Source organism: Eumetopias jubatus, unplaced genomic scaffold (genome assembly GCF_037043125.1).
Source record: "Eumetopias jubatus isolate StellerSeaLion01/CBP00866 unplaced genomic scaffold, mEumJub1_p1.0 scaffold_1, whole genome shotgun sequence".
NCBI lineage: Eukaryota > Metazoa > Chordata > Mammalia > Carnivora > Otariidae > Eumetopias > Eumetopias jubatus.
The window spans coordinates 197496998-197524756 of record NW_028274807.1 but is presented as its reverse complement, the minus strand read 5'-3'; the positions used below and the strand labels follow the sequence as shown (position 1 = coordinate 197524756).

The following is a 27759-nucleotide window of genomic DNA, read 5'->3' as shown; positions in this document are numbered from 1 at the left end:
AAGGGCGGGGTGGGTAGGATAAAGTCGTTGATCAACTGCCGTGCCCCTACTCCTCCGGGCAGGCGCTCGGGGAAACCCGGTCCCACACTCCCCGCCCTGCCCTGCCCTTTCTACTCTGGGAGCGCGACGCAGGGCGCCTGCGTGAAGGAAGTCCGCGCCCACAGCGCATGCGCAGCGCTCCCTCCGGCTGTATATTAGGAAGACGGCGCTCGCGGCCTGAGGCTTTTCGCCGACAAGGGCACCGGTTTGATTGGAGTTCGTTTGGGTGCCTGCCGCCGCCGCCGTCGCCGCCGCCGCCGCCTCCTCCTCCTCTGCAGTCCTCCGCGCAGGTGAGGGCCCGCGCTCTGGGTGCGGCGCCGGCCAGGGAAGCCCCCGCGTGTCCTGCCAGCCCGCGCGCCGCTTGCCCGGTCGTCGGGACCCCATCCCCCACTGCTCCCGTCACTCGCCTCCTTGGGGTCAGCGTTCCTCTCCAGACCCTGAGCCCACTGGGTTGCCTCAGTTTCCCCCATTCGGCCCCCTTCTTACATTCCCTTTTAACCGGCTGCTTCTTTAGAATTACTTTTTCCCCGTTATTCTTGAGCCCTTGACCCCGGATAACCTCTGATCTTCCCCTGTCCAGGGCCACCACCTAACTCCAGACCTAATGCCCTCGACTTTATAGCTCCTGCCTCTCTGCAGTTAGCCCCAGCCGCGTCCCTTCCTACCCCTGCCTTTCTTTATGTCTCCTCCTCTCTGAGTTTTGTCCTGTTGGGGCTGTGGGGGATGACCTCAGGGAAATCCTTGCCTCAGGGACCCGGAGCCCAGCTGGGTGCCTTCCTCAGGTTTGGGGATGTGAGGACCAGGAGCAGTTCAGGATCCCTGCGAGTCCTCTCTGCCTGGATGGATGACAGTGGCTTCTTCCCTAGCCTCACTTCACTCGGGTGTATGCCAAGGTGTCTTATCTGCACCGTGCATCTCCCTGTCCTCCCAAACCTGTTCCCGACTTGTCTGTCCTTCGTTGTTCCAGCCCCTTGGTTGTTAATCATCGGCATTTACTTCACTTGGTAAAGTTGCTTTGCAGGTGCTTTTGTGTAGAGCTGGGGAATGAAAGAAGAAGTTGGTGACCTGGGTAGAGTATGGTTACCACTCCTTAGTTGAGTCCCACATGAGTGCGGTCCTTAGACATTTTTGAGTGAGACTTGTTATAAGGGTACCCTTGCTATAAACTGCAGGTGACACCTGAACCCAGTGACCTTGCTGTGGTATTTGCCTGATTATTAACAAGTGTTGATGTCACTCATTGTCTTTCTATAGGATCAGTGTACCCTCTCGGACATGGAGACTGTTGTTCGCCGCTGCCCATTCTTATCCCGAGTGCCTCAGGCCTTTCTGCAGAAGGCAGGAAAATCTCTGTTGTTCTATGCCCAAAACTGCCCTAAGATGATGGAAGTTGGGGCCAAGCCAGCCCCTCGGGCCCTGTCCACTTCCACAGTACACTGTCAGCAGGTCAAAGAAACCCCTCCGGCTAATGAGAGTAAGTGTCATTGGCAATAACGTAGGAGGTGGCAGTGTTTGCATTCATCACTAGACTAGAAGCATTTCTAGTCCACAGCGGTGACGAGGGGCACAGTAACCGAGGGCGGTACTCTGTGCCAGGCTTGGTTCTTTGCATGGAGTATCTCATCCTAACCCTGCAAGTAGGCACTTTTAGTTTTCCCATCTTTAAAAGTGAGACGGTGGCCAGTGTGTACCTTATAGGTTTCTGGATTGCATGTTGGTGTCTTTTGGAGTTTTAGCGTTCATCACTACCTCATTTGTGTAAATATAAAGTTGGAATGTTCTGAAGCGCCTGGGTGGCTCAGTCAGTTTATTCTCAGTCAAGAATCATCCGACTCTTGATTTCAGCTCAGGTCTTGATCTCAGGGTCATGAGTTCAGGCCTGCTCCACACTAAAAAAAAAAGTTGGAATGTTCTGTTTCAACCTTTTCTTCATTAAATATTTGGGCCTTTGGCTTTTTTTATTATTATTATTACTAATAGACTTTACTTTCTGGAGCAGTTTTAGGTTTGCAGCAAAATTGAGTGGAAGCTTTTGGCTTTTAAAGCTCTGACTTAAAAAAAAGTGGTGACTTTTTTCTCCTTTTTTCTTTTTAAGATATTTTTTTATTGTGGTAAAATGCACCTAACATAAAACTTACCACCTCTTACCAATTGTACAGTTCAGTGTTATTAAGTACATTCATATTATTGTGCAACTGTCACCACCGTCCAATTTCCAGAGTCTTCCAACATCCCAAACTGAAACTCTGCTCCTTCAACTCTAACTTCCCCTCCCCCACCCCCTGGCAGACACCATTCTACTTTCTGTCTCTGTGAATTTGACTGCTGTAGGAACCTCAATAAATGGAATCATACAGAATTTGTTAGTGATTTTTTTTAACACATGTATCTTTATTTTGTATGTGAATTTTTAAATTTTGTTTTTAACAAAGAGATCAGAGTTGGCTTTTGTTTTGGTCTGGCTCTACCAGGAAAGGATGAGGCTTTTCAGGTTTCACTTAATCCTAGAGAATAATTTACCTTACAGGCTCTTTTAGGTGTATTCTCTGGATGTGTTCCTTGTAAGAAAGGAGTGTTTTATTTTGTTTTGTTCTGTAAGCAGAAGGGATTTAATCCTTTGTAGGATTTCTTTTCCTCTTTTAGGGGTTATTTTTTTTTTACTGAACAATCAAAATACTCTTTTACAATTCTGTCCCAGCTATAGAGGATTTTGAGTAGAACATGACTTGTTCACTTGGTAGACTCTCAGGAAACCATTGCAAATGATATTCACAAACTATTTACTAGCTTAGATCTTTATAATGGAAAGGGGAAAATAAGCAAGCACATGCAGAATAAGTAAAACTTTTTTTAAACTTGTACATAGGGAAAAAAGATAACTACCAAGATGCCTGTAATGGTTCTTTTTTGAGAGATAGAACACTATTATTCTAGGTTTCCCACAGTGAATGTATATTACTTTTATAACGAATGAAATGAACTTCAAAGCAGTTTTTTTTACTTTGTAGAAGATTTTAATAAAAACTGTACTGAGACATCTTACCCAAGTTGTAGGCAAGGTTAGCCTCTGACTCACAGTATTCCAGGAGGATGCAGAATAAGGCTTTACGAGAAGAAAGGAGAATGAATTTGCTCCAGGGGAGAAGAAAGTCATTGTGACTAAAAGCATAATTACCAGCCAGCTTTGTTAAGTCAGTGCACTTTGATGCATTTAGATGAGCGAGTAGATGAAGTGTGTGAATGTGATCTTTCTGTGGTTTTTTTCTCAGCGTACTAGTAATTTGAACTCTATTAGACAACAATCGAAAGACCTCAATTTTAGCCCAATTTCTTTCTTTTTTTTTGTTTAAGATTTTATTTATTTGAGAGAGAGCAAGGGAGCACGAGCAGGGGGAGGAGCAGGACAGAGGGAGAAGCAGGCTCCCCACCAAGCAGGGAGCCCGATGTGGGACTCAATCCCAGGACCCTGGGATCATGACCTGAGCGGAAGGCAGACGCTCAGTGACTGAGCCACCCAGGCGTCCCGCCAATTTCTTTTGTTAGGAAGAAAATCAGTAGTTTATGTGTTAAGCAACAACAAAATTCTTCTTCTTTTTTTTTTTTTTTAAGATTTTATTTATTTGAGAGAGAGAGAATGAGAGATAGAGAGCATGAGAGGGAAGAGGGTCAGAGGGAGAAGCAGACTCCCTGCTGAGCAGGGAGCCCGATGCGGGACTGGATCCCGGGACTCCAGGATCATGGCCTGAGCCGAAGGCAGTCGCTTAACCAACTGAGCCACCCAGGCGCCTGCAACAGCAAGCTTCTTTGTCAAGAATCTGTTTCAAAAATATTAGCAGAGGAAACAATTGTATAAACGCTTCTATTTATCTTCAAGAGTGTGTCCTCTCATGAAATACGCTATGTGTCCTTCGGGTAGTTTTACTGGAAGTCCTCCAACTCAAGAACTCTAGGCAATCTGAAACTAGAAAATACTACTTTTTGGTGGATTTATAAGGGAGAAATAATGGGTTTAAGAGATAGCTGGATTGTGCCAGTTAACTCCTCACAGAAACATTGTTTCCACTGAGGCAGATGAGAAAACAGTTCAATTAGCAGAACCTAATAAAAATAAACTTGTGCCTGAAATGTGGGTGTAGAGTAAGTATAAAGCTTGTCTTTGAGGCAATAGGAGAAACAAGGGGCTTTCTTGTGTATTGTGCAACTAGATCTGATGCATCGGTTTTTCCATTTCACCCCCCAGAGGACAAAACTGCCAAAGCTGAGGTTGAGCAAGCTGCTGATGGATCCCAGCAGACTCCAGATGGCACGCAGCTTTCGTCTGGACATCCCTCCCTTGCCACGAGCCAGGGCACTGCAAGCAAATGCCCTTTCCTGGCAGCCCAGATGAGCCAGAAGGGCAGCAGTGTCTTCTGCAAAGCCAGTCTCGAGCTTCAGGAGGATGTGCAGGAAATGCATGCCGTGAGGAAAGGTAAACACATGACTGGAACCATTAGGAAGAACCAAGAGGTCCCTTTGGTTCTTTTGATCCTTCAGATTTATGTATGAGCTATTATTAGGGTAGCATTTGTATAAAAAACGTCCTCATTTAGGGCCAAGGAGGAAGGTCATCAAGATAGTCAAAGGACTGCTTGAGAAAATGTGGGACTTTCTTTCTTGGGTGTGTGGGTAGGATGTGACCACTTTTTTTTTTCAAGATTTTATTTATTCATGAGAGACAGAGAGAGAGAGGCAGAGGGAGAAGCAGGCTCCAAGGAGCAGGGAGCCCGATGTGGGACTCGATCCCAGGACTCTGGGATCATGACCTGAGCTGAAGGCAGACGCTTAACCATATGAGCCACCCAGGCACCCAGGATGTGACCACTTTTTGTAGTAATTGCTTCATTTCTGAAAATACCCTGCTGGCATAAGCTGTTAACCAACTGCCCTTTGTTTCTTTCCTGCCATCGGTGGGATAAAAGGTAAAAAATAGTGTTCCTGCAGTAACAGATGGTCTTCGGACTCCCAAGCTGTGTGTCTTACTGATGGTCATTAGGAGGCAACTTTAATTCCAGTTGCGGCTATAGCCACAGAGCACCAAAAGTCCCCAGAAAACCGCACCAGCGGAAATGATGCGTATGGCTGGAATTGTCTTCCATGAAGAAAATTGAGATTAGGGTTGGGTGGAGCGGGAAGGTGGGGAAGACCTGCCAACCAGCTAGAAAGCTTTGGACTCTAATATTCATTAAAGCTGTCTGGTAGCTCTGAAAACAAAACAACACCAGGCATTGGCCATTAAAATAGAAGGGGAGAAGAAAAGCCTCATACATTCAGTTACTACTAACTTTGGTTATGATCAGCTTTTTTTGGTGAACTAGGCAGTAATTCATTTCTGACAATATTTCTGGAAAGTATTATGAACTCAGAATAGAATTGTTTGTCCTCTTTTCTTGTTACTTTTGTTACAGAGGTTGCCCAAACCTCAGTGAACCCCAGTGTGATTAGTGTGAAGGCCGACGAAGGGGAGACAAGTGGATTGCTGAAGAACTTCCAGGATATCATGCGAAAGCAAAGACCGGAAAGAGTGTCCCATCTTCTTCAAGATAACTTGCCAAAATGTAGGTCTCATGGTTACTTGTCTGATGCATGAGAGGGTTTTTAACTTAAACATATGTTAGATTAAACACAAAATTGCATGGTGAGTTGAGGATTAAAAGCCATGTCTCTTGCTTGATGCAGGAAGGTGTTCTCGGCCATAGTAAATACAAACCCTGTTGGTAACCTGCCTTTTCTCCCTTAATACCTACTTTTTATGCCCTGGCCCTGTGCTAAACAATTGACATACACAGTCTCATTTGAGACCTTCACGGTCTCAAAATGAGGATGTCCTATAACTGGCTCACGTGAGTACTTCATTAATTTGTCCAGAATTGCCCTGCTGTTGGATGCCCAAGCTGGGGTTGGAACCCAGGTCTCTTGCCAAAACCCAGATGTGCCTTCCTAACCATCAGTTTGTCCTGTTTTTTGGGTTTTAGCTGTTTCCACTTTTCAGTATGATCGTTTCTTTGAGAAGAAAATTGATGAGAAAAAAAATGACCATACCTATCGAGTTTTTAAAACTGTGAACCGGAGGGCTCACATCTTCCCCATGGCAGATGACTATTCGGACTCTTTGATCACCAAAAAGCAGGTGTCAGTCTGGTGTAGCAATGACTACCTAGGAATGAGTCGCCACCCACGAGTGTGTGGGGCAGTCATGTAAGTAGCCCTCAGCTTTCAGATACCACTGACTTTATTTGGCAAGACATTGATGATTTAGAGGGATTGGATCTTTTATGGGGGCAATATTCAGCAGCTGAAAGTGTGCCATAACAAATACTATCTTAGCCTTCAAAAATATCTATAGATGGGGCGCCTGGGTGGCTCAGTCGTTAAGCATCTGCCTTCGGCTCAGGTCATGATCCCGGGGTCCTGGGATCGAGCCCCGCATCGGGCTCCCTTCTCCATGGGAAGCCTGCTTCTCCCTCTCCCACTCCCCCTGCTTGTGTTCCCTCTCTCGCTATCTCTCTCTCTCTGTCAAGTAAGTAAATAAAATCTTTTTTTTTTTAAGATTTTATTTATTTATTTGACAGAGAGAGACCGCGAGAGAGGGAACACAAGCAGGGGGAGTGGGAGCGGGAGAAGCAGGCTCCCCACTGAACAAGGAGCCTGATGCGGGGCTCGATCCCAGGACCCCGGGATCATGACCTGAGCCGAAGGCAGACGCTTAACGACTGAGCCACCCAGGCGCCCCAGTAAATAAAATCTTAAAAAGAAAATACCGACAGGTGACTTTTAGACTGGAATTGACAAGTAGGTGGTGGAGCCCCTTTGTGTGTGAGGGTTCAAGTGTATGGGCTCATTGACTACTCGTGTCCATTCACTTCCTACTGCTCCTCCAGTGGTAGGCCACTTTGCACAGGCAGATGGAGAGATACAAATGTAGCAGCACTGGAGGAAAGACATTAACAAGGATGGTAGATCCCCTCATTCATGTGCTTCTGGGAGGTTCACCATGGCTAGAGACACTTGAGAGAGTTGCTTCCCAAAATCTATAAGGAGGCTTGCTAAAGAGAGTCCAGTCTGAGGTGTAATAATAGATCTCTCCTAACATTATGTGGCTGGTAGAGACTGAGGTTGTGTTTGGAGAGAAGGATGTTTGTCAGAGAAAAGACGCCTTAGTAAATTAACTCAACTAATACTAAGTACCTAGTGATAAACACTTGTTCTTGATGATCCCTAGAAGTATTCAGGATATCCTCACCCTAGTGTTGACACCTGCCACCTAGTCTAAAGATGAAGGCAGTTGAAACTTGTGGCCCCTGGTTTCACCGTGAGAGACTTGCTACATGAATATAAGATTCAGTGTCCCAGCTCCTGGGGAGAGGAATGATTCACAGAGTATTTGGAACCATGAGATTTATTTTCTGTCTGCCCTTTTTTTTTTTTTTTTTTTTTTTTAAATAAAAGGGACACTTTGAAACAGCATGGTGCTGGAGCCGGTGGTACCAGAAATATTTCTGGAACTAGTAAATTCCATGTGGACCTGGAGCAGGAGCTGGCTGATTTACATGGGAAAGATGCAGCACTCTTGTTTTCCTCGTGCTTTGTGGCCAACGACTCAACCCTCTTCACTCTGGCTAGGATGATGCCGGGTAGGTTAAGGAGGCCTGTCCTGGTGCCTTAGAGGTTTTTGGATTTCTCAGGAATAGCAGGGACAGTGACAATACAGAGGGCTTACCAGAAACAGTTAAGAGCAATGAAAGTGTCTGGGAGCACTTTTTCTTTCTTTCTTTTTGTTTTTTTGTTTTTAAAGAGTTTATTTTTTCACAGAGACACGGCGAGAGAGGGAACACAAGCAGGGGGAGTGGGCGAGGGAGAAGCAGGCTTCCCACTGAGCAGGGAGCCCGATGCGGGGCTCGATCCCAGGACCCTGGGATCATGACCTGAGCCGAAGGCAGACGCTCAACGACTGAGCCACGCAGGTGCCCCTGGGAGCATTTTTTCTTGAATTGAGACATGAAGTGCTCATTGCACATGAGAAGATGCAGTAGAAAAAGATAATAATAAGGGGCTTGTCCTTAAGCTAATTGCTTCAAATGTGCTTTGTATTCGAGGAAAATCCTTTGGAGAATTCTCTTAATCATTCGTAGTTATCTTTTGATGGAGTTTGGAATGAGGTGGCCGGATGTAAAAGCAGATTGGTTGTCTGCCATTGGGTTATTCTACACCTATGGGCCTTCTCAAAGGAGAAGCACTACTCAGGATTTTCCTAGGAAGAAACTGGCCGGGAGTGTCTTTCCTACTGGGCAAAGCAGCACTTTCAGGGCAAAGTCTGTTGCCCCTGTCTAGGAAATAATTTGTCTTTGGTGCAGATGGCAATAAGTAGTGTTTTGTTTTTGTTTTTATCACGTTAGGCTGTGAGATTTACTCCGATTCTGGGAACCATGCCTCCATGATCCAAGGGATTCGGAACAGCCGGGTGCCAAAGTACATCTTCCGCCACAATGACGTCAGCCACCTCAGAGAACTGCTGCAAAGATCTGACCCTGCCGTCCCCAAGATTGTCGCATTTGAAACCGTCCACTCAATGGATGGTAAGTCTAAGTAGAGGCCAGTCTGAAACCTTGGATGAGAAACTAGGCCTGGACTCTTTGAAAGTGTGATGTTTATTTTGTTTTTGCAATTTCTTCTTACTCTGCTAGGATTTTGTATTTGGTGGACATTGTGTAGGTTTGGGTGAATGTAGACTTTCTATTCTGGCTCTTACTAGGCTCTGAGACCCCAAGATGACCTAGAAACTGGGGGAAGTTCATTATTTTTCCCAATATTAAAATAATGCCTTTAGAACAGAAGTTATTTTGTTCTGACTCTTACCGAAACAGAAATTTGTGAAGTAGCAAGCTCTTCAGAGGAGTGTGTGCTCTTTCTTCAGGAGCAGTGTGCCCGCTAGAGGAGCTGTGTGATGTGGCGCATGAGTTTGGAGCAATCACCTTTGTGGATGAGGTCCACGCAGTGGGACTGTACGGGGCTCAAGGTGGAGGGATTGGCGATCGGGATGGAGTTATGCCTAAAATGGACATCATTTCTGGAACGCTTGGTATGTATACTCCTGCACATTCTGCAATCTGCATTAAAATTTTATTTTCCTAACAAGACCAAGGACTAGCTAGGATCGGGTGAGGAGACAGGGTGGTGGCCTACAAAGCCTGGGCCACTTTCTGGATCAGTTTGTATCTGCTCAGTGGTGGTACAGCTTAGCAGAATCCCTTCAATCATAGAGGCATGGCTCCCAGAACCAAAGGAAATCTCACAGCCTCACCTGACAGAAATACTCTCTGTTGCCATTCGAGCTCATTGCAAATGTACTTGTGGTTCTAGCTACACGCCATGGCGACAGCCTTTACTCTCTCTACTTCAGATTGTTCCATTATATTAAAAAAAAAAAAAAAAAAAAAAAAGATGGAGTGCTGTTCTCCTAGAGCATTCGTGAGGACCTGTAGGTTCAGGTGGCGTGAAGCACTGAGCTCTACTTTGTATTTGCTGCTCCTGGGTGAGAAGCATTGTGTCACGGAGCTGGGCGCTGTTGCCGTGCTGCCTGCTGGCTGTGAATCCTGGCTGCCTAACTCCCACCTCTGTGACCTTGGGCTGGTAGTTCATCTCTCTGCCCCTCCGCGTCCTCACCGATATAGGTTTCCCCACGACCCAAAAGTGGAGTGTGTTCCTTTGAAACCTTTTGTAAGCCAAAGTGGCGTAAAGCAGAGACACAGGTGCTCACAGACCGAGGTCAAAGCTGTGGTGGCCTGCTGCTGGGGTGCCGAGTGGTTCCCGGAGCCGGGGCTCAGTGGGGCCACTCTCGCTGCTTGGGGTGCACACTGCCTCTCTCATGGCTCGCTGCCACACACCAAAGGCTATTTTCACTTTTCACCTTTCATCGTAAAAGTGAAAATTGGAGTTGGAGACCCAGGTAGCACTTAGCTAAAATGCCAGTTCACAGCCTGCACTTGGTGAAGGAAGGCCAGGCCAAAAAGAGTGCCCTTCGGCACTGTCGGGGCTGAGAACCTTGGGGAGACCAGGAAGGCCCAGGGGTTGCAGGGCAGAGCCTTGTCAGGAAGAAAGCACTCGTTCACGTGTCTTACTTCCAGCAACGCTTTTCTTTCAGCAGGCTCTGGTGACGTGGGCCTTGGGAAGGTGTAGTCGCTGTGCACTGGGGCGGGCTGCAGAGAGAGACTGGCCGCTGTAAGAGCTTATGCCAGCCCAGCCCCGCATGGGGTTCAAGCAGGGGTGTTCCTTACAGAACACAGCGTTGACATCTAGAAGGGTTCTTTTGCAGTCCTTAACCCTGGAACTTGAGATACAGATTATACAGAGGGATTTAAGGAGAATTGAGAAAGGAGGTTGGCCCTAAATCAGCCCTAACAGGTTCCGAGTTTTCATGTTTCTCCGGGTAGTGCTGCTTGTCAGTTTTGTGTTTACTTTGGAAGGAAATAATACTGGTCACACCAAAACAGCTCATGTCTTAGCTGGGTTACCTTCTGGCCCCAGGGTGATACTCATGGTGAGAGGACACATGCACCAGGCCCGCCGTGGGACATGGCACCTTACCTGCTGGCGGAACAGCGAGTCTAGGTGGGAAAGGCAGGGGGGACGAGAGGCTGCCGCTCGCTGTTGGGACACACGGGGACAGGTCCCCCAGCGTCAGGACTGGTGTGGAGACCTGTTCTTTGGTCCTCGTCAGACACCAGCTTGGTCCTGTGATTTAGGGGAGGACCCTAACCTCCACTTTCTCCCTTTCAGAAATGGGTGGACATCCCTTGACTTGAGTCTTAGGGCACACAGAGAGGATAAAGACAAAAGGGTTCTGAGGCTCTGCAGCATCCTGCTGGGCACATATAGGGGCCATTGCCGGAATAAATGAAGCTTTCTCCTCACAGGCAAAGCCTTTGGCTGTGTCGGAGGGTACATCGCCAGCACGAGTTCTCTGATCGACACTGTGCGGTCCTATGCGGCCGGCTTCATCTTCACCACCTCCCTGCCGCCCATGCTGCTGGCCGGAGCCCTGGAGTCTGTGCGGGTTCTGAAGAGTGCGGAGGGGCGGGCGCTTCGCCGCCAGCACCAGCGCAACGTCAAGCTCATGAGGCAGATGCTCATGGACGCAGGCCTCCCGGTTGTCCACTGCCCCAGTCACATCATCCCTGTCCGGGTAATGACCCATCTGGGACTGGACTTGCTGGGGGCCGTGCCTCCGCACGTGACCTGGGATGTTCTGGTTCACGCCTTCCTGAAGTTGGGCTGGCGCAGGGTGACTGCTGGGGCAGGGGGCTATATAGTCAGTGGCCCTCTGCTCTGTTCCTGCCTTGGGCTGACTTCACAGTGAGAATGAAGCCTTTGAACCCAGCAGGCTAGAGCAGAGGTTCCTTCTCCAGAGCACTAGCCTTAAAAGAGCTTCTGTGTAAAAAGTTCCAGAAGCCTCCACATGGTTAGCTTTGAAGTCTAGCTTTTTATTCAGTTAATTTCAAAATAGGTCTTGCCCTTTCCACTGTAAACGGTAGCCCTGTTGGTGTCACAGTTGAATTAGTAGAATTAATATAGCTAGTATAATCAAAGCTGCTTCATTCCCACAGTTACACACATCCCTGGGTAGGAGGATCAGCTGGTGGCACCTGGAGTTGAAGCCTGGGAGGGAGATCAGTGTGTGATCTCCTTCTAATGTGCTTTCAGTTCTCTGGTCTGTACTAAGCACTCCTGGGCCCTTTAAGTGGCAGCTTGCATCGCTGCTCGAGCCTGAGCCTCCCTCCTGAGTGCCGTGTTCATTAGAATCGCTGCTAAGGGGTGGTCCGTCCTGCGGTGACCTTACCTTCTGTTACAAACTTAGGTTGCAGATGCTGCTAAAAACACCGAAGTCTGTGATGAACTAATGAGCAGGCATAACATCTACGTCCAAGCCATCAACTACCCCACGGTGCCCCGCGGGGAGGAGCTCCTGCGGATCGCCCCCACCCCTCACCACACACCACAGATGATGAACTACTTCCTCGGTGAGTACTACAGAGCTCGCTAGAAAGTTGCACCAAGCTGTCCTTGCAGTCTGTGTGATTAGAGCCCTTCAAAGGCATTCAGATCCGTTTCTTCTCTCCAAGAAATTAAGAATGCTCTCAGATGATATAAAACTGTAAAAGACATTTAGTTGTTGGATTCGCTTGAGGGGGTGTAGACACGACTTAGAAGCTCTGAGGGCTCATCCCTGCTCATCCATCCACTCTTTCCAGTGCCCCCTTGTCGGGATGACTCAAAGATGCACAGGAATGGCTAGTGCAGGGAAGGAGAGAGAGGCCCCTGAAGGCCTCAGTCAGCCCTGGCCCTCTGGAGGTCAGCTCTGTGCTTCTCTCCATTTCTCTGGTGTATGGTCCCTGAGGCAACCCCCCACCTAACCTCTTCTCATAAGAGTAATTATTCTCAATGTTTTATAAGGCTTGCAGCTATGTTCAACCGTCCCAGCACCCTCTATGTCCAACCTAAAGGCAAAGATTGAGGTGCTGCTTTCAGCCACAGGTCACTTTTGCCTCCTGAGCGCCCCCAAGGTGGTCTTGCTGCCTTGCAGGCTTTGGGGCCATTCTGCCAGGAATGCTCAGTTTCAATGTAGTGGAATGATGTTGGAGCAACTTCTTCCCTGAAGCTGTGTGAAACAAAACCAGACTTGGGTTTTGTTTCTCGATTTTTGCTTATTTTTATAATAGCTTTATTGAGAGATAATTCACATATCACAGATTTCACTCTTTTGGTTTTTTTAAAGAGTCATTTAGAGAGCAAGAGAGAGTATGTGAGTGCGAAGAGGGGAAGGGGGACGGGCAGAGGGAGAGAGAAGGAAGAGAATCCCAAGCAGACTCCCCACTGAGCACAGAGCCTGATGACATGGGGCTCGATCTCTTGACTCTAAGATCATGACTGAGCCAAAATCAAGAGGGAGTCAGCTGTTTAACCGACTGAGCCACACAGGCACCCCTAATTTCACCCTTTTTTTTTTCTTAAAGATTTTATTTATTTATTTGACAGAGAGTGATACAGCGAGAGAGAGAACACAAGCAGGGGGAGTGGGAGAGGGAGAAGCTGACTCTCCGCCGAGCAGGGAGCCCAGTGTGGGTCTTGATCCCAGGACCCTGGGGCCATGACCTGAGCTGAAGGCAGACGCTTAACAACTGAGCCACCCAGGTGCCCCCTTAATTTCACCCTTTTAAAGTATACAGTTCCAGGACGCCTGGGTGGCTCAGTTGGTTAAACGGCTGCCTTGGGCTCAGGTCATGATCCCAGAGTCCTGGGATCGAATCCTGCATTGGGCTCCTTGCTCAGCAGGGAGCCTGCTTCTCCCTCTGCCTGCCACTCCCCCTGCTTGTGCTCTCGCGCACGCTCTCTCTCACGTGTGCGTGCAAATTAATAAATAAAATCTTTAAAAATATATACACAAAGTACACAGTTCCATGGGTTCTAAGTATGTCGTGATGTTGGGCAACCGTCACCACTATCTGATTCCAGAACATTTTCATCAGCCCAGAGAGAAACCGCATACCCACAAGCAGCCACTGCGTATTTCCCCATCCCCAGCCCCTATCAGCTGCTGACCCCCCTTCTGCCCCTGTGGAGGTGCCCAGGCTTTACTTTCCATGTAACACTGCATGGGTCCTGTGTGCTTGGCTTCTTTGACAGCACAGTGTTTTCGGGGCCCATCCACGTTGTAGCATGAATCCTCTCTTTCTTCCTAGTACCAACTAATCTTCTTTGGTGTGGATATACCACATGGTGTTTGTCCATCAGTCCGTGGACATTTAGGTTGTTTCTGCTTTTTGACTGTTAGGAAGATAACAGTGCTGCCAATGTTTGTGTTCGACTTTTTGCGTGGGCCTATGTTTGCACTTCTCTTGGATACATACTCCCTTCAATTTTTAAAAACTCCTCACAGAGAATCTGCTGGCCACGTGGAAGCGAGTGGGGCTGGAACTCAAGCCACATTCTTCAGCCGAGTGCAACTTCTGCAGGAGGCCACTGCATTTCGAAGTGATGAGTGAAAGAGAGAAATCCTACTTCTCCGGCATGAGCAAGTTGGTATCTGCCCAGGCCTGAGTGTGTCATGACCTCAGTTACTTAACCCCAGGCCATGTCATATCCAGATAGTCTCCAGAGCTGTCTTTATATGTGAATTAAATTATATTAAATTTTAATCTATAGTAAAAGCACAGTCCTGGAAATAAATTCTTGTGTGATGGGTCCTCCTGTTATTGGCCACTGAATCAAAGAAATCATTTTTTCCTCCCTTTCAATGCGGTCTATGTGGTGGCACTCTGTGAAGTGATGAGGAACATACACTGGCCCCTCTGGTAATAGCCTCAGCCCCTGCTGGAGCGGCAGGGCTTCCTCCTCGGCTTGAACGCAGCTACCTCTCGGCTGCCCGCCACGCCAGCCACCTGGCGGCGCCCCCCATCACTCGGCTTCTGATCTCTGTCACCCTCCCTGCTGTCCCTCCCCCGCCACCGCCTTGGCCTCAGGCTTCGCTCTGAAGGTAGGACAGTAGGAGGGAACGCTTGTCTGTCGCCACCTAGTCCTCCAGCCCATCTGCCCCTGCCACCTGTGATGGTGTTCCTTCCAGGGACGGTGCAGGTGTTCGCGCTCCTCTCTGACTCCTTCCGCGTGTGTTCTGTGTCCCCTGGTTCCTAGTGCCTTCCTACAGCCCTCTCTAAGCCCCTCGGTCATGGATTTGCCACCCTCGGCCTGCAGCAGGCTTTGTTGTCCACCTTAAAAATAAACAGGCTCTCCCTCCGCCTAGACCCCCTGCTGGCTGCTACCACACCCCTCTCTTCTGCCTGTTTTCTGCTTTGCTGCCCCACTTGCTCCCTCATCCTGTTCCCTGTGGAGGCTGCTCTTTTCTTACCATGTCTTGCCTCTACCTCGCCAAATCCAGTGGTTCTGGTTTCCTCTCACTGACCCCCCCCCCCCCAGGGGTCTTTGAGGTGGCTGGCTGTCCTTGGCCTTCACAGGTTCCTCCTCTAGCTTCTGTGTCACTAACCTTTCCTGAACACGGCCCTCCTGCTTCATGAGCTGGTCCTCCTTTGAAGGCCGAGCCCCCCCAGTTTCACAGTAACTGCCCGCGGCGCTCCCCCTCACGCCATGCGACCTCCCCAGCCTGGGTTCCCGTTCCCAGCTGTTGGCCGCTGACGGCCGGCAGACAAGCCTCTTGAGCCACACAGGCCCGGGGCAGCTGGTCCGCCCGCCTCCCCGGCCTCTACCAGCTTGTGCTGGCTCCTCACGGAGAAGAAGTCTGCTCTCTTTCCTCACTTGAGACTCACTTGAGTCCTCTTAAGTTCTACCTGTAAGCTCCATCTCAGGCCGGGCCAATTCTCGTCAGCCCTGCTGCTGTGATCCCGGGGGTGCCGCCATCATCCTGGCATCTGCCCCAGCCTCGACCCCACGTGGCAGCCTGAGAGAGCTTTTTAAAATTCTAAAGCGGATTGTGTTCCTCCCCTGCAGAAAACTTTCCTGGGCCTTCCAGTGGCACTCAGGTTAAGTTCTAGCTTCCTCACACAGGCTGACCGCATTCTCCGAGGTGGGGAGCCCATCCCACCTCCCATCTGCTCCCTGTTGGCGCACACTCCCAGGCCTCAGCTCCCCCAGGTGCTTCCCGGCTTCCAGGCCTTGGTGTTAGCCATTGTTTCTTCCCTGGGGTTCGCTACTCTGGATCCTGGCGCAGCTGCCCATCTTTCCACAGGGCAAGGGTCCTGAGGAGACCTTCCCTGAGCCCCCAGGATGAGGCAGCCCAGCCCCTCTGTTCTTCCCGTCACTTGACTTCCTCCTGTGCTGCCCTTCAGAGCACTGGTCACCACCCGCAATGACTTTGCCCCCGTTGGTCATCCGCCCTGTCCTCCCCCTTCTGTATCCCCTTTCTGTATCGGCCAGCAACAGCACCTGACGCAGCACACACTGAGCAAATGCGTGCTGAATGAAGGAGAGGGGGCTTTCTTTGCTCGGCCGCCCTAACCACTGCAGGCACCAGACACCCGGAGACCTCCATTTCTCACAGTTACAGAGGCCGGGAAGGTCAACACCAAGGTGCTAGCAGATTCATTTCTGGGCGAGAGCTCTCTTCCTGGCTTGCAGACCAGTCTCTCCTCGCTATAAATTCACATGACCTTTCCTCAGAACGGGGGTGGAGAGAGAGCACTGCTTTTTTCTTTCTCCTAAGGCCAGTAATCCCATCACAAGGGCCACACCTCCAAAGGTCACCACGTCGGGGTTAGGACTGTAATACGTGAATTTGGGACGTACGCATTGAGCCCATAACAGGGACCAGGGGAAACATCCAAGTCTACGTCACCGGAAAGCAGAAGTGAGCTGAGGAAACCACAAGCCGCTGGAGGACAGAGAACGCTTGGCCTTGCCCCCCTGCTCTTATCTCTAGGTGGCTGTGCTTTCTCCTCCCTGGACACAGTTGTCCTGGCACGCCTTCCCGGGGCGCCCCCTTCTCTGGACTGGGCCTGGAGAGAGCGGCCGAGTCCTGGTCCCATCAAAGCCACCAATCTAGGCAGGCCCCTGGGCCTGATGCAAGTCCCGTCACCTTGCAACCAGCACACGGTTCGTTTCTGCTCGGGAAACACGCCTCACTTGCTTTCCCAGCCCCGGTCCCTCCAGGGCACTGGCCGGGCTTTCCCATCGTCCCCTACACTCCTACACCTGGCAGGAACTCCCTCCGCCCCCTTCCTCCCAGGGTGACTTGTTCCCTCTAGTGCAAGTCCTGTTTCTCTCTGAACACTTAGCAAGATCCCCCCACTTCCTTCTCATAAGACCCAGAGTTTGCTGGGTCAAGGGGGTTGGTCACGCCCCTTTGCTCCTCACTGCTACTCATGGTTATGAGAACACAGGATGATGGAGCCGTCTGCAGGAAGTGGACAGGATTTGTGAACTGCTTCAAAATAAGGCGCTGGGCTTCTAATTGATTTGGTTTTAGAATATAGGTGAGGTTTGGTGGGGTGAAGTCCAGAGCCAACGACCAAGAAAGTATTCTTGATACATCTTTGGTGCAAAAAGGTGGTTTTATTAAAGCCCGGGGACAGAACCCGTGGGTGGAAACACCTGCTCCCCTAGGGATCTTGAGAACTGGCTGATTATATACTCAGCAGTTGGGGGAAGTAAGGAAAGGGGAGGTTTCTTTTTTTTTTTTTTAAGATTTTATTTACTTATTTGACAGAGAGAGACACAGCGAGAGAGGGAACACAAGCAGGGGGAGTGGGAGAGGGAGAAGCAGGCTTCCCGCAGAGCAAGGGTGCCAGTTGCGGGGCTGGATCCCAGATCCCAGGACCCCTTGAGCCAAAGGCAGAAGCCCAATGACTGAGCCACCCAGGTGCCCCGGAAAAGGGAGGTTTCAAAAGGATTTTCATATGTTAAAGAAGACCCTTAGGATACTAGAGGCCTGGCTATCGTCAAGCTAAGGTTGTTTTTCCCTCTGGCAAGGCATTAAGATAGTTGGGAGATTGCTGGAAGAGTGTCACACACCTGTCCTGCCAGGAGTGGGGGTGCAGGGAGGTTGCAGGGTATCAGCTTGTGCTTTGTCTTCAGCTAGCCTTCTGCTCCCTCATCATAATAAGGACTTGAGTATGGAAATGTATGATGTGATAGAAGTTTTCCAAGAATGTATAGATGCCCGGAGCATGAGAGTATCCTTGAGGGAAAAGAGAGAGTTGTCGTTTCTAATCTTAGCAGGGAGAATTTTCTTACATTTACGTTTTCCTCCTATCAGGCTTTCCTAAGTCTTGTGCCCAGACGTCTGTCTAGTACTCACTGCCCCCATGACAGCAAAAAGCACAGGAGGCAACCCCAGGGGCCCGCTCGCAGCTTCACGTGCCTCTAATTCAACCACATCTGCCTCTGAACCCCATTCAGTGCTCTGGGTGGAGGATCAGTCTCTGGGTTACAGAGATAAAATACCGAAGCCGCATCAGCTAGCTGTCCTCCGCAGAAGCCCCTTACCTAATAATGACGGCTGAGGGCTGCTAGTTTCTCAGACCTTCACATGCATTAGCATCAAGCCTTCTTAATAGCCGGCAGAGTAACCCTGGCCACCCCCATTTATAGATGAGCAAACTGAGGCTCCAAACAGGAGGTCGCCTGCCCGAGATAATCCAAATGGCAGAGCCAATAGTTAGCCCAGGTAGCCTGACCTGAGTCCCACTCTTCCCCAGCCTTGAGGGGCGAGGTCGCAGCTAGTGCTCATGGTCAAGGGTGTCCAGCAGCGCGGAGGAGAGGGCCTGGAGTCAACCACAAGCGCCCTTCCTGAGCACAGTGCAGGGGCAGCCGCCTCTCCCCCAGCCCCACCTGAGCCTAACACCCAGGATAATGGAGGTCTGCCCCTTCTGATCCTGTAGACAGCAGATCTTTTTTCTGCAGGTTGAACCAAGGACCATGGACCCTCAGACTCACTTAGGCCAAGCCAACTGTCCTACCATAACTCCGAGCTCCAATTCAAACATTCGGAAAATGCTCTTCTGAATCCGAAGCCCCAAAAGAACCAGGAGTGTGAGCATGAGTGGGTGGGTGGGTACATGAGGATTCTATCTGAGAACTGCCTGAAGGCAGACTCAGCTGTCCTGAGAGACAGGCAGATGGTGCTCCCCACATGCAAACTGTGGGGCCCTGGATAAGGCCCTGCTTCCTGCTCCTAGACGCGGCCAGATCAGCCCACGAGCCGTGCGGCCGGGGCTTCCCCTAGACTCCAGCCTGGCCGAAAGACAGTTCTTGTTTTCTTTTCTCCCCAGGCACAGGCCAAGGGAGTATGCGGGGCCATGCCGAGCCTCGGTCCTCTCCTCCAGAATCTAACAGGCCTCTCAAGACAGGACAGAGCCCATGTGGGACTTCCAGTTGGTGGATCAGACCTGTCTTTCTTCCTTTTTTTTTTTTTTTTTTAAAGATTCTATTTATTTATTTGTCAGAGAGAGTACAAGCAGGGGGAGCAGCAGAGGGAGAAGCAGACTCCCCGCTGAGCAAGGACCCTGACACGGGACTTGATCCCAGGACCCTGGGATCATGACCTGAGCTGAAGGCAGACGCTTAACCGACTGAGCCACCCAGGCGCCCCTCTTTCTGTCAGGCAAGCAGATAACAGGGGCCACCAGCCTAGCACAGGATTCCCTGTGCCCAAGTCAGAAAGAGGAAGTTGGCCTACATTTCTCTCCCAGCTATGCTCCCCCTCAAACCCCAGGGCTGCCCACAGTCAGGCTGTGTAAGGTTATAGCCAAGTCTTCGGCCAGCACCCACCTTCCACCGCAGAGACCTGAAGTGGCTGGGCCGGCCCCCAGCTGTCCTGAGCCAGCCGAGCTGGTTCCACTCTCCGGCCACCCCGGGCCCCAGCGTCAGCTGTCCGGCTGCACACGTCTCCTCTGCTCCTCAGAGGGCAGGTTCACTTGTGGGGACAGTGAGGCAGTAGTCCAGGACAAAGCAACCGCCAAGGCTCCGGGCCTGACGTGACCCACAACTCCCCACACACTCGGCTGTCTCCAAACACCAGTCATTGGTGCTCCAAGCAGTGTCTGGAACCCTACGCTGGATATCAGAACTAGAAATGTACACGCGTGCTCCACCCTCATCAGATGAGGCTCTCTCCCACCTAAGGGCAATCCGCGGTGAAATGCAGGGGCCGGGAAGGCAGGCCCCACCTTTGTAGCCAGGTGGTGGCTCACCCAGGTGTCCCTTTGATGTCAGTACAGAGAGACCCAGTATCCATTCTAGGTGAAAACGGAAAGGGACGGATTGTGAGCCCACTCTAGCATCTCTGTGGCTCCCAGCTCCCTGCTGCCGGGAGCTACTTAGAGGCTTCGCCCCAACCCCGGGCCCGCCTCCTGGGCACAGCACAGGCATGACCACCAGATGGCGCAAACGGCCCCCTGAACTCCGCACAACGCTTTCCCCCGCCGGAATGAACACTCACCAGGGCCGCTGCCCCTCAGGATTTTGCTGGGGGCCAGGAATGAAGCAGGCCTGCCAGTTCTCTGCCCTCAAGGCATTTTCAGGCGTGCGGGTGTGGGAGGCAGATCCTGAGGCGGGTATACGACCCAGCCTGCCCTGGGCTGCCTGGAGCGGCGGGGGATGGGGAGGGGAGGGCGTGTGAGGAGGGGCCTGGATGGGACAGGAGACCCAGCCTGCTCTCTGCGAAGGACCGAGACCACATTCAGGGACCTTCCTCAGACTCCCCTGAGAAGATGCTCGTCAACACAACTGTCCTCAGCAGCTTCCCTGCCCTGCAGACCTGCGGTGTCTGGGCCCCCGCTTCTCCTGCTTGGCAATTTCTCCCAAATCACCTCTTGTCCCTCCTCACTGCAGGCAGGAAAGCCTGGCGCAGTCCCCCTTCTGGCCTCCCGCTCACGCCTCCAGTGAGCTCAGGGTTAGCCGTTGGGCCTCCGAGGGGCGTCTGCTTATTGAGCGCCTGCTACATGCCCGGTGGGGAGCAGGGGAGGCCGGGCAGTGGCATGGCGGGGTGGCCTGGGCCGTCCCCGGGCTATTCGGCCGTTGTGGGGCCACGGCAGAAGTTCCGGTTGTAGAAGTGGCGGTTGTCCCTGGTCAGGGCGGTGCCCAGCTGGGCCCAGAAGGCGCGCTGGCCGCTGGGCTGCCGGGGCCACAGGAGGACGCTCTGGCGGCACAGGCGCTGACGCAGGCGCACGTAGCGGGAGCGGTGCGCATCGGGGCGCAGGATCACCAGCACCACCACGTCCTTGCGGTCCTCCAGCAGGCGCTGCTGGGCCAGCAGGAAGCTGGCACGCAGGAGGCCGCTGAGGCGGTCCGTGTGGGCCAGCACGAACACCGTCTTGCAGCTGCTGTAGACCGAGGCCCACAGGTTCTCGAAGAGCGTTTTGCCGGGCAGCCAGTCACGTTCCTCCAGGCACAGGCGCAGCGCCCGGCGCCCGCGGCGCTCCTCCAGCTGGACCCGCAGCTCGTTGTACACCCAGTCGGCCACCGAGCTCTGCTCCTTGTCGAAGACCACGAAGGCATCGTAGGGCAGGGCGGCAGCACCCCGCTGTCGCCCGCGCCACGGCAGCCAGGCCAGGCACAGGTGGAAGCAGTACCAGAGGTCCCAGCCACACAGGTGGTGCAGCATGGGCACAGCCAGGCTCAGGGCCACAGCCAGCAGCGAGAGGCCGAAGCAGTCCCAGGAGAGGGCCTCGTCCAGGCAGAGGCGCAGGTCCTGCTCGAAGATGCTGTGGCCCTGGAGCTGGCCGGGGCTGCCACACCGGACGTGGCTGGGCAGCCTGGGCACTGCGGCCTGCACCTCCAGCAAGAAGTCCACGAAGGCCGCCCCACAGGCGCAGTGCAACGGGTTGGCGGTCACGTCTAGGACTTTCAGGGCGCCTGCCACGGAGCCAAACCAGGAGGGCTCCACCGTCTTGAGGGCATTGGCGCTGAGGTTGAGCTCTCTCAGCCTCGTGGCCAGGGCGAAAAAGCCGGGGACCACGAAGCCGATGCTGTTGCTGCTGAGGTCCAGCCTCTGGAGCCGGGTGCCGTTCGGCAAGCTGCCGTTGCTCAGGGCCTTCAGCTGGTTCCCCGCCAGGTCCAGGGCCTCCAGCATGGGGAGGAGGGCCAGGCTGCTCCAGTTGAAGAAAGCCAGGTAGTTGTCACGAAGACGCAGCAGCCGCAGGCCCTTGGGGAGGTTGTCCAGGTTGCGGGGCAGGAGGGTGTGCAGGCGATTCTGGGACAGGTCCAGCCGGACCAGGTTCCTCAGGCCTTGGAAGAAGTGCAGGTAGAGGTCCCCCTCTGCCCACATCTGGCTCAGGGCATTGCCACTGAAGTCCAGGGCCCACAGCGAGGCGCTGCGGAGCTGCTGGGACACGCGGCTGTGGATGGCGTTGTGCGCCAGGCTGAGGAAGCGCAGGGCCGGCAGCTGCGCCACAAAGCTGAGGTTGTGGCCCACGCCGCGCATGCCGAAGGGCTGGCTGTTGTAGCTGAGGTCCAGGGCCTCCAGCCGCGGCAGCTCGGTGAAGGAGCGCCCGTGGTACAGGTCCAGCTTGTTGTGGGACAGGTCCAGCACCCGCAGGCTGCTCAGCGGCACGAACTGTGAGCCGTTGACCGCCTGAGAGATGCTGTTGTGGCTCAGGCACAGGCACTGCAGGTGCGAGAGCTGGGCAAACATCTCCGGCTGGATCGTCACTACGTTGTTCCGCGACAGGTCCAAGGTGAAGTTGAGGGTCCTGCAGCTTGGCATGAAGTCCTCAGAGCTCGGGGTGCCCGGTGGGCCCGCAGCCAGGTCCCTGGACAGCCACCAGACTTTCTCCACCCCGCCCGCCTCCCCCGTGGCCCCCGCCGCCCGCCCTGCAGCTCCGCTAATGCGGTTGTCTGACAGGTCCACGTAGCGCAGGCCCGGGAAGGCCCCGAAGATGCCAAGCTGGGCCTGGTTGATGAAGTTCAACTGCAGATGCAGACGCTGGAGCATGGGCAGGTGGGCCAACGGCCGGAGCGTGGTCTCGCTGAGCGAGCGGAAGAAGATGCCATGCATGTCCAGCTCCTGCAGGGACAGCAGGCTCCCGAAGGAGGGCGCCAGATGCAGGTGGGCGAAGGACACCTTCTTGTGGTAATTGAAGGACAGGTTGAGTCTGCGCAGCCGGGCCAGGCCATGGAAGGCTTTGGTTTTGGTGATGCAGCTGTACAGGAAGTTCTCGCTCAGGTCCAGCACCAGGAGGTTGCCCAGGCCGAGGAACCACCTGGGGTTCAGGCTGTGGAGAGAGCTGTCCTTCAACACCAGGCCTTCAAGGCGGCTCAGGTGGCTGAAGGTGTCAGGGTGCAGCTTGGGGAAGCCGTGGGGGCACTCCCTGCAGGGGTTGCGGGCGTGGTCACAGCGGCGACAGTTCCCCCCCACGTCAAGCACGCGCAGGGCCGTCAGATTGGCCAGGTCATCGGGGGCCAGGGTGATGATGTGGTTGTAGGACAAGAGCAGGTACTCCAGGCTGGGGGGCAGAAGGCGGGGCACCACGGTCAGGTTGTTGTACTTGAGCGACAGGTGTGTGAGGTTGCCCAGGCCCAGGAGGGCGCCTGGGGCCACGTGCAGGGCCTGTCGGCAGGGGTTCTTGTAGTAGCAGTTGCCATCCAGGAAGAGGAAGCGCAGGGCGTGCAGGCCTGCAAGGTGGGCAGGGTCCAGCACCAGGATGTTGGTGCGGCTCAGGGACAGGGACACGAGGGAACTGGGCAGGGCGGGCACAGTGGTGATGCCGTTGTAGCTCAGGTTCAGGTCCTCCAGGGTGGGCACGGCCAGGAAGGTGTTGGGCTCGATGGTCATGTGGCAGGGGAAGTGCATGGGGCTGAGGCCGGCGGGGGGGCAGTTCCACTTGAGGTTGAGACGCCGCAGGCTGGACAGGTGGACAAAGTCGGAGTCGTGGAGGTGGTGGATGCGGTTGGAGTAGAGGGAGAGGCTGGTGATGTTCCCGCGGGGCGCTGCCGCCGAGAAGCGGGGCACAGACTTGAGGAACAGCCAGTTGCAGTCCACCAGGCCGTGGGGCTGGAGCTCACAGGGCAGGAAGGGAGGCAGGGCGCCCGGGGCCAGAACCACGGCCAGCACGGCAGCCTGCACCAGGAGAGACAGGGGGTGCAGGGCGCCACAGCAGGGGCCCTGCGGGCCTGTGAGAGTACAGCTGCAGCCCCGCCTCCACCTGCCCCCACTTCCTGGGGGCTCCCAGCAGGGCTCCCAAAACCCTCTCTCCAAGCCCTCCCCGGGGAGGCTCCTGCCTCTGCTCAGCACCCACCCCGGTCTAAGGCTCACGGAGAACGTAGACTCGGGTCTCAGAACCAGCCTTCAAGTCAGAGCTGCGTCTGAGACCTGGAATCCAGACTCATGATCTAGAACTTTCACGCAAAACCAAACCCCAGCCAGACAGGAGAGCCAGGCTGGCAGTCAGCAGGCCCACCGGGTTCTCCCTCACCTTCCCTTTTCCTTCCTCAGGGGCCACTTCTCTTTCTTCCTGAGCCAGGGGACCCCTGGCTCCCTTCCACCCAGCTGCCCTGAAAAGCCCTCCATGTTCTCCACCGGCCTCCCCCAACCCCTCCCTCTGCTTCTGGCGAAGTCCCAGGCAGGCACGAGAGTCTTCTGCTAGGGTCTGGGCTGAGTACCACACGGGGCCCCGGCTGGGGCCGGGGGTGGGGGGTGGGGGGTGGGGGAGAGGGCACTGCCCAGCTCTTCCCCCTCCCCCACCTCTCCCAGACCAAGCACCCAACCCACTGCAGGTCAGAACAGATCAGATAGGGAGGGCAGCACAGGGCCAGACAGCGTCTAGTCCCGGGCGTCCACCTGGCTTGCTGCCCCAGCGCCACCACTGAGCAAAGCCCCAGGCCTCAGGATCCCCAGCCACACAATGGGTTCTGGTCTTTTTGCTCAGAGAAAGTCTTCTGCTTTGATGTCTTCGGGGTTCAGTGAGTGTCCTCAGGGCCACGTCAGGGACAGCCCTTTCACTATTGTCTGCAGCCACCAAACCACCCCCCCACCACCACCACTTCCCGCTGCCCCCTTCCCTGGAGGGCTAATAAGGGCTGCTGTCTTACCATGACAGGGAGCGGGGGCTTCTCCAGAGGGCCTGGCTGGCAGACTGGGCAGCGGCTGCAGGAAAGGATGCTTAGGGCTCACAGCCCCTTCCCGCATCGGCTCAGAGAACAGAGGAAGTGAGAATTAAGAAAAAACCTGGTAGCCCCCTCCCTCGCCCCCACCAGGCCTGGAGTGAGGGTTGGGGGGGTGCACGGGACAGAGGCCTCTGAGTCAGAGGCCATTTGCATAGGCAGTTTGCAGACCGCCCCTTCAATCCTTCCTCTTTCCATTCCCCCACCACCCCCACCCCACCACTGCCCTGGAGGCCTCACACCTGTCATCAGGGAAAGTCTGGGGAGAAACAGTCACAGAGCCCAGTTTCAGGTCAGTGAGAGACTGGGATTGGGGGCAGTACCAGATGTGGGCTAGGCATGCTGACACCCCTGCCAGGGTACTCCCTGTCCCAAGAGGACTGGCACTCTCACACCTCAGCCCCTTGGCCCCTGCCCCAAAGGGAGCTCTCTTGGGCCAGTGGCTCCCACACCTGCCCGTTCCTGCCCCCTTGGTCCTGTCCCCAGAGCTCTGGGGGGGGGCCTGGCACACCCGGGGGTGCAGCAGCATGGGCCTCACCTTGGCTGCACCTGCCTCCACCGCAGCCTGCCACTTCCTCCTGGGGCAGGGCTTCCTCTTCTGCGTGCCCAGTGTGCCAGGGGGGGCCCCCGTCAGAGCACCTGCCCCATGGCCAGGCCAGCTGGGATGGCTCTTGCCACGCTCCCTCTGACCCAGCTGATCCTAACAGATGACTCAGGCCCAAAGCCTCAGGGTGACCTGGGCCCACGGCAAGTCCCGTTGGCTCCAGCTTCAGAATCTGCCCGTTGCCCACCACCTTCACATTCACCAGGCTAGCCTGAGCCATCCTCAATCTCTCGCCTAGACCAGTGCAGTCACTGCCGCCCCACGGATTGCCCTGCTTCTGTGCTCACACCCCACAGCCTATTCACATTCCGCCCCTAAATCACACTAGGCCCTTCCTCGGCTCAGACTCCTTCCTGGCCCTTTCTGGAATCCAAGGCACAGTCCACATCATGGCCAACAAGGTCCTATGAGATCTGCCCTCCCATGGCCCCCCTGACCAATCTCCAGCCACACTGGCCTCCTTGGCTGGGGCTTGAATACTTCCATGCAGTCTCCTGCCCCAGGGCCTTTGGACTTACTGTTTGCTCTGCCTGGAAACTCTTTTCCTATTCACTTGGCCCCCTCCATTGCCTCCTTTGTATCTTGGCTCACACATGACCCTCTGGAGGCCTTCCCTGACCTCCTTTTAAACCTCTCACCCTAGATCTGATACCACTCAGCCCCTTTACCTGCTGCTTTTCATTGTCGTAACTTTTTACCTGCTAACATATCATTGATTTTCCATGGTCTATTGTATATTGTCCTATTCTCCTACTGGAATGTCTGCTTCTTTTCTTAAGATTTTTATTTCTTCATTTGAGACAGAGAGAAAGAGAGAGCACAAGCAGGGAGAGGGGCAGAGGGAGAGGGAGAGGGAGAAGCAGACTCCTCACTGGGCAGGGAGCCCAATGCAGGGCTCGATCCCATGACCTGAGCTGAAGGCAGACGCTTAACGACTGGGCCACCCAGGCGCCCTGGAATTTCTGCTTCTCAATGGCAAGAGTTTTTTGTCTGTATACGCAGGGTCCAGCACAGTGCCCAGGACATCATAGGTGCTCAATATTTACTGAGTCCATGAGTCTCCAGCACTCAGCTCTGGGCAGAGAAAATGTCTCTGAATGATGGCTGAATGAATTAATGAATGAACAAATAGAGCTTCTGCTGGGAGGACGCAGGGCTGGACACCTGCCCACCCCTGCTTCTCCATGCCCACTTCTGGGTGGCTGTCATGGCAGGCAGGCTCCCGGCTGCCGGGCATCCAGCTGGTACCTAGGCCCAGGGCTTCAGCAGTGGTGAGGGGGGCAATGCCACTGTCTTCCTGCCCACCTGGGAGCCAGTGTTTGGGGTGGGCAAGGGTAGGCCTCCTTCTCTGGGTCCTAGCTAGGGTTCCAGCTCTCCTTTGTATAATTCTAGGGTCTTGAGTAGGGGCTGCGAAAGGCCCTGGGGATGGGACACTCTCCGGAGCCCCAGCCCAAGACATGCTCCCAAGAGAAAGACGGTGCCCACTCAGCAGCTGAATCCTAGCCAATGACCCCTCATGCCCCCACCCCCGCACACCTCCCACCTGGGATAGGAGGGGCCTCTCACCCCCTTCTCAGAGGCATGGGCTGAAGTTCTGGCTCCTGCTGAATCCCCGAGCCTAAAGGAGACTCTCCCAGAGTCCCAGGGACCAGGGAGCCAGACCCTCGGGGGCAGGAACAAAAGTAGCAGAGAGGACCAACAAACTGACAGAGCTCAGGTCTGCACACATGCGCACAGATTAGAGGTCCAAGGTCTACACCTCAGCCCCAAAGGGTCCAGGAGGCAGAGCAGACCCAGTGTGGCAGGCTGAAGAATGCCCCAAGGAGATCCGTGGCCTAATCCCCAAACATGTGGATACGTTCCTATACAGGACAAAAGGGCCCTTGCAGGTGGGATTAAGTGAAGGATCCTGAGGTGGGGAGAGTATCTGGAAAGTGGGGAAGTGAAAATAATCCTTAGAAGACAGAGGCAGAGGAGGATCTGACTACAGAAGGAGGCCATGTGACCGGGAAGCCGAAGGAAGCAGAATCACAGAGAAGATGCTACCTCTCCAGCTTTGAGGAGGGAGTCGGGGCCATGAGCAAAGGAATGTGGGCAGCCTTTCAAGCTGGAGAAGGTCACAGACTCGCCCCGGAGGCCTCCAGAAGGAACAAGTCCTGCCAACAGCTGGATGTCAGCCCTGTCAGACTTCAGCCTTAGATTTACAAGAACTACTAGGGCAGCAAATCTGTGTGGGTTTAAGCCGCTATGTTTGGTACTTTGTTACAGCGGCCATAGGAAATGAATATGCCCAGATGCCCCCTATCATGGCGAAGGTGTGCCTGCCTCTCGGGCTGAGCTCCCATCAACAAGGCAACCAGTGTGAGGCTTGTGTCCACACACACACACACACACACACTCTCTCTCTCTCTCTCTCTCTCTCTCTCTCCCATATACCTGTAGCCGGGGTGCTGCAGCCCCACCTAGCAGGCTGACAG

At 53.6% G+C, this 27759-nt stretch overlaps 2 protein-coding genes across 4 annotated transcripts; one reads left to right on the top strand and one right to left on the bottom strand.

The window, feature by feature from the left end:
• The first annotated feature begins 152 nt into the window (after positions 1-152).
• Positions 153-14315, top strand: ALAS1 (5'-aminolevulinate synthase 1). Its single transcript, XM_028124390.2, has 11 exons — positions 153-329; positions 1294-1513; positions 4280-4507; positions 5484-5633; positions 6051-6273; positions 7525-7709; positions 8472-8651; positions 8990-9154; positions 10989-11257; positions 11930-12092; positions 14009-14315. Exons 1-11 carry the CDS (start codon positions 168-170, stop codon positions 14167-14169), a joined length of 2106 nt encoding a protein of 701 aa, XP_027980191.2. The 5' UTR covers positions 153-167; the 3' UTR covers positions 14170-14315.
• TLR9 (toll like receptor 9) lies at positions 11088-27752 on the bottom strand. Of its 3 annotated transcripts, XR_015769311.1 has the most exons (3): positions 24607-27752; positions 19348-23680; positions 11088-17755 (listed from the first exon to the last, which is right to left on the bottom strand). XR_015769311.1 is itself a non-coding variant. In XM_028124239.2 (2 exons), the coding sequence occupies exons 1-2, from the start codon at positions 24607-24609 to the stop codon at positions 20585-20587; spliced, it is 3099 nt and encodes a 1032-aa protein (XP_027980040.1). In that variant the 5' UTR covers positions 24610-27752; the 3' UTR covers positions 18979-20584. The 3 variants fall into 3 exon arrangements, 2 of the variants coding, with proteins under 2 accessions (XP_027980040.1, XP_087884289.1); XM_028124239.2 differs by lacking the exon at positions 11088-17755 and having other exon boundaries at positions 18979-23680; XM_088028163.1 differs by lacking the exon at positions 11088-17755 and having other exon boundaries at positions 18979-23635.
• Positions 27753-27759: the final 7 nt, after the last annotated feature.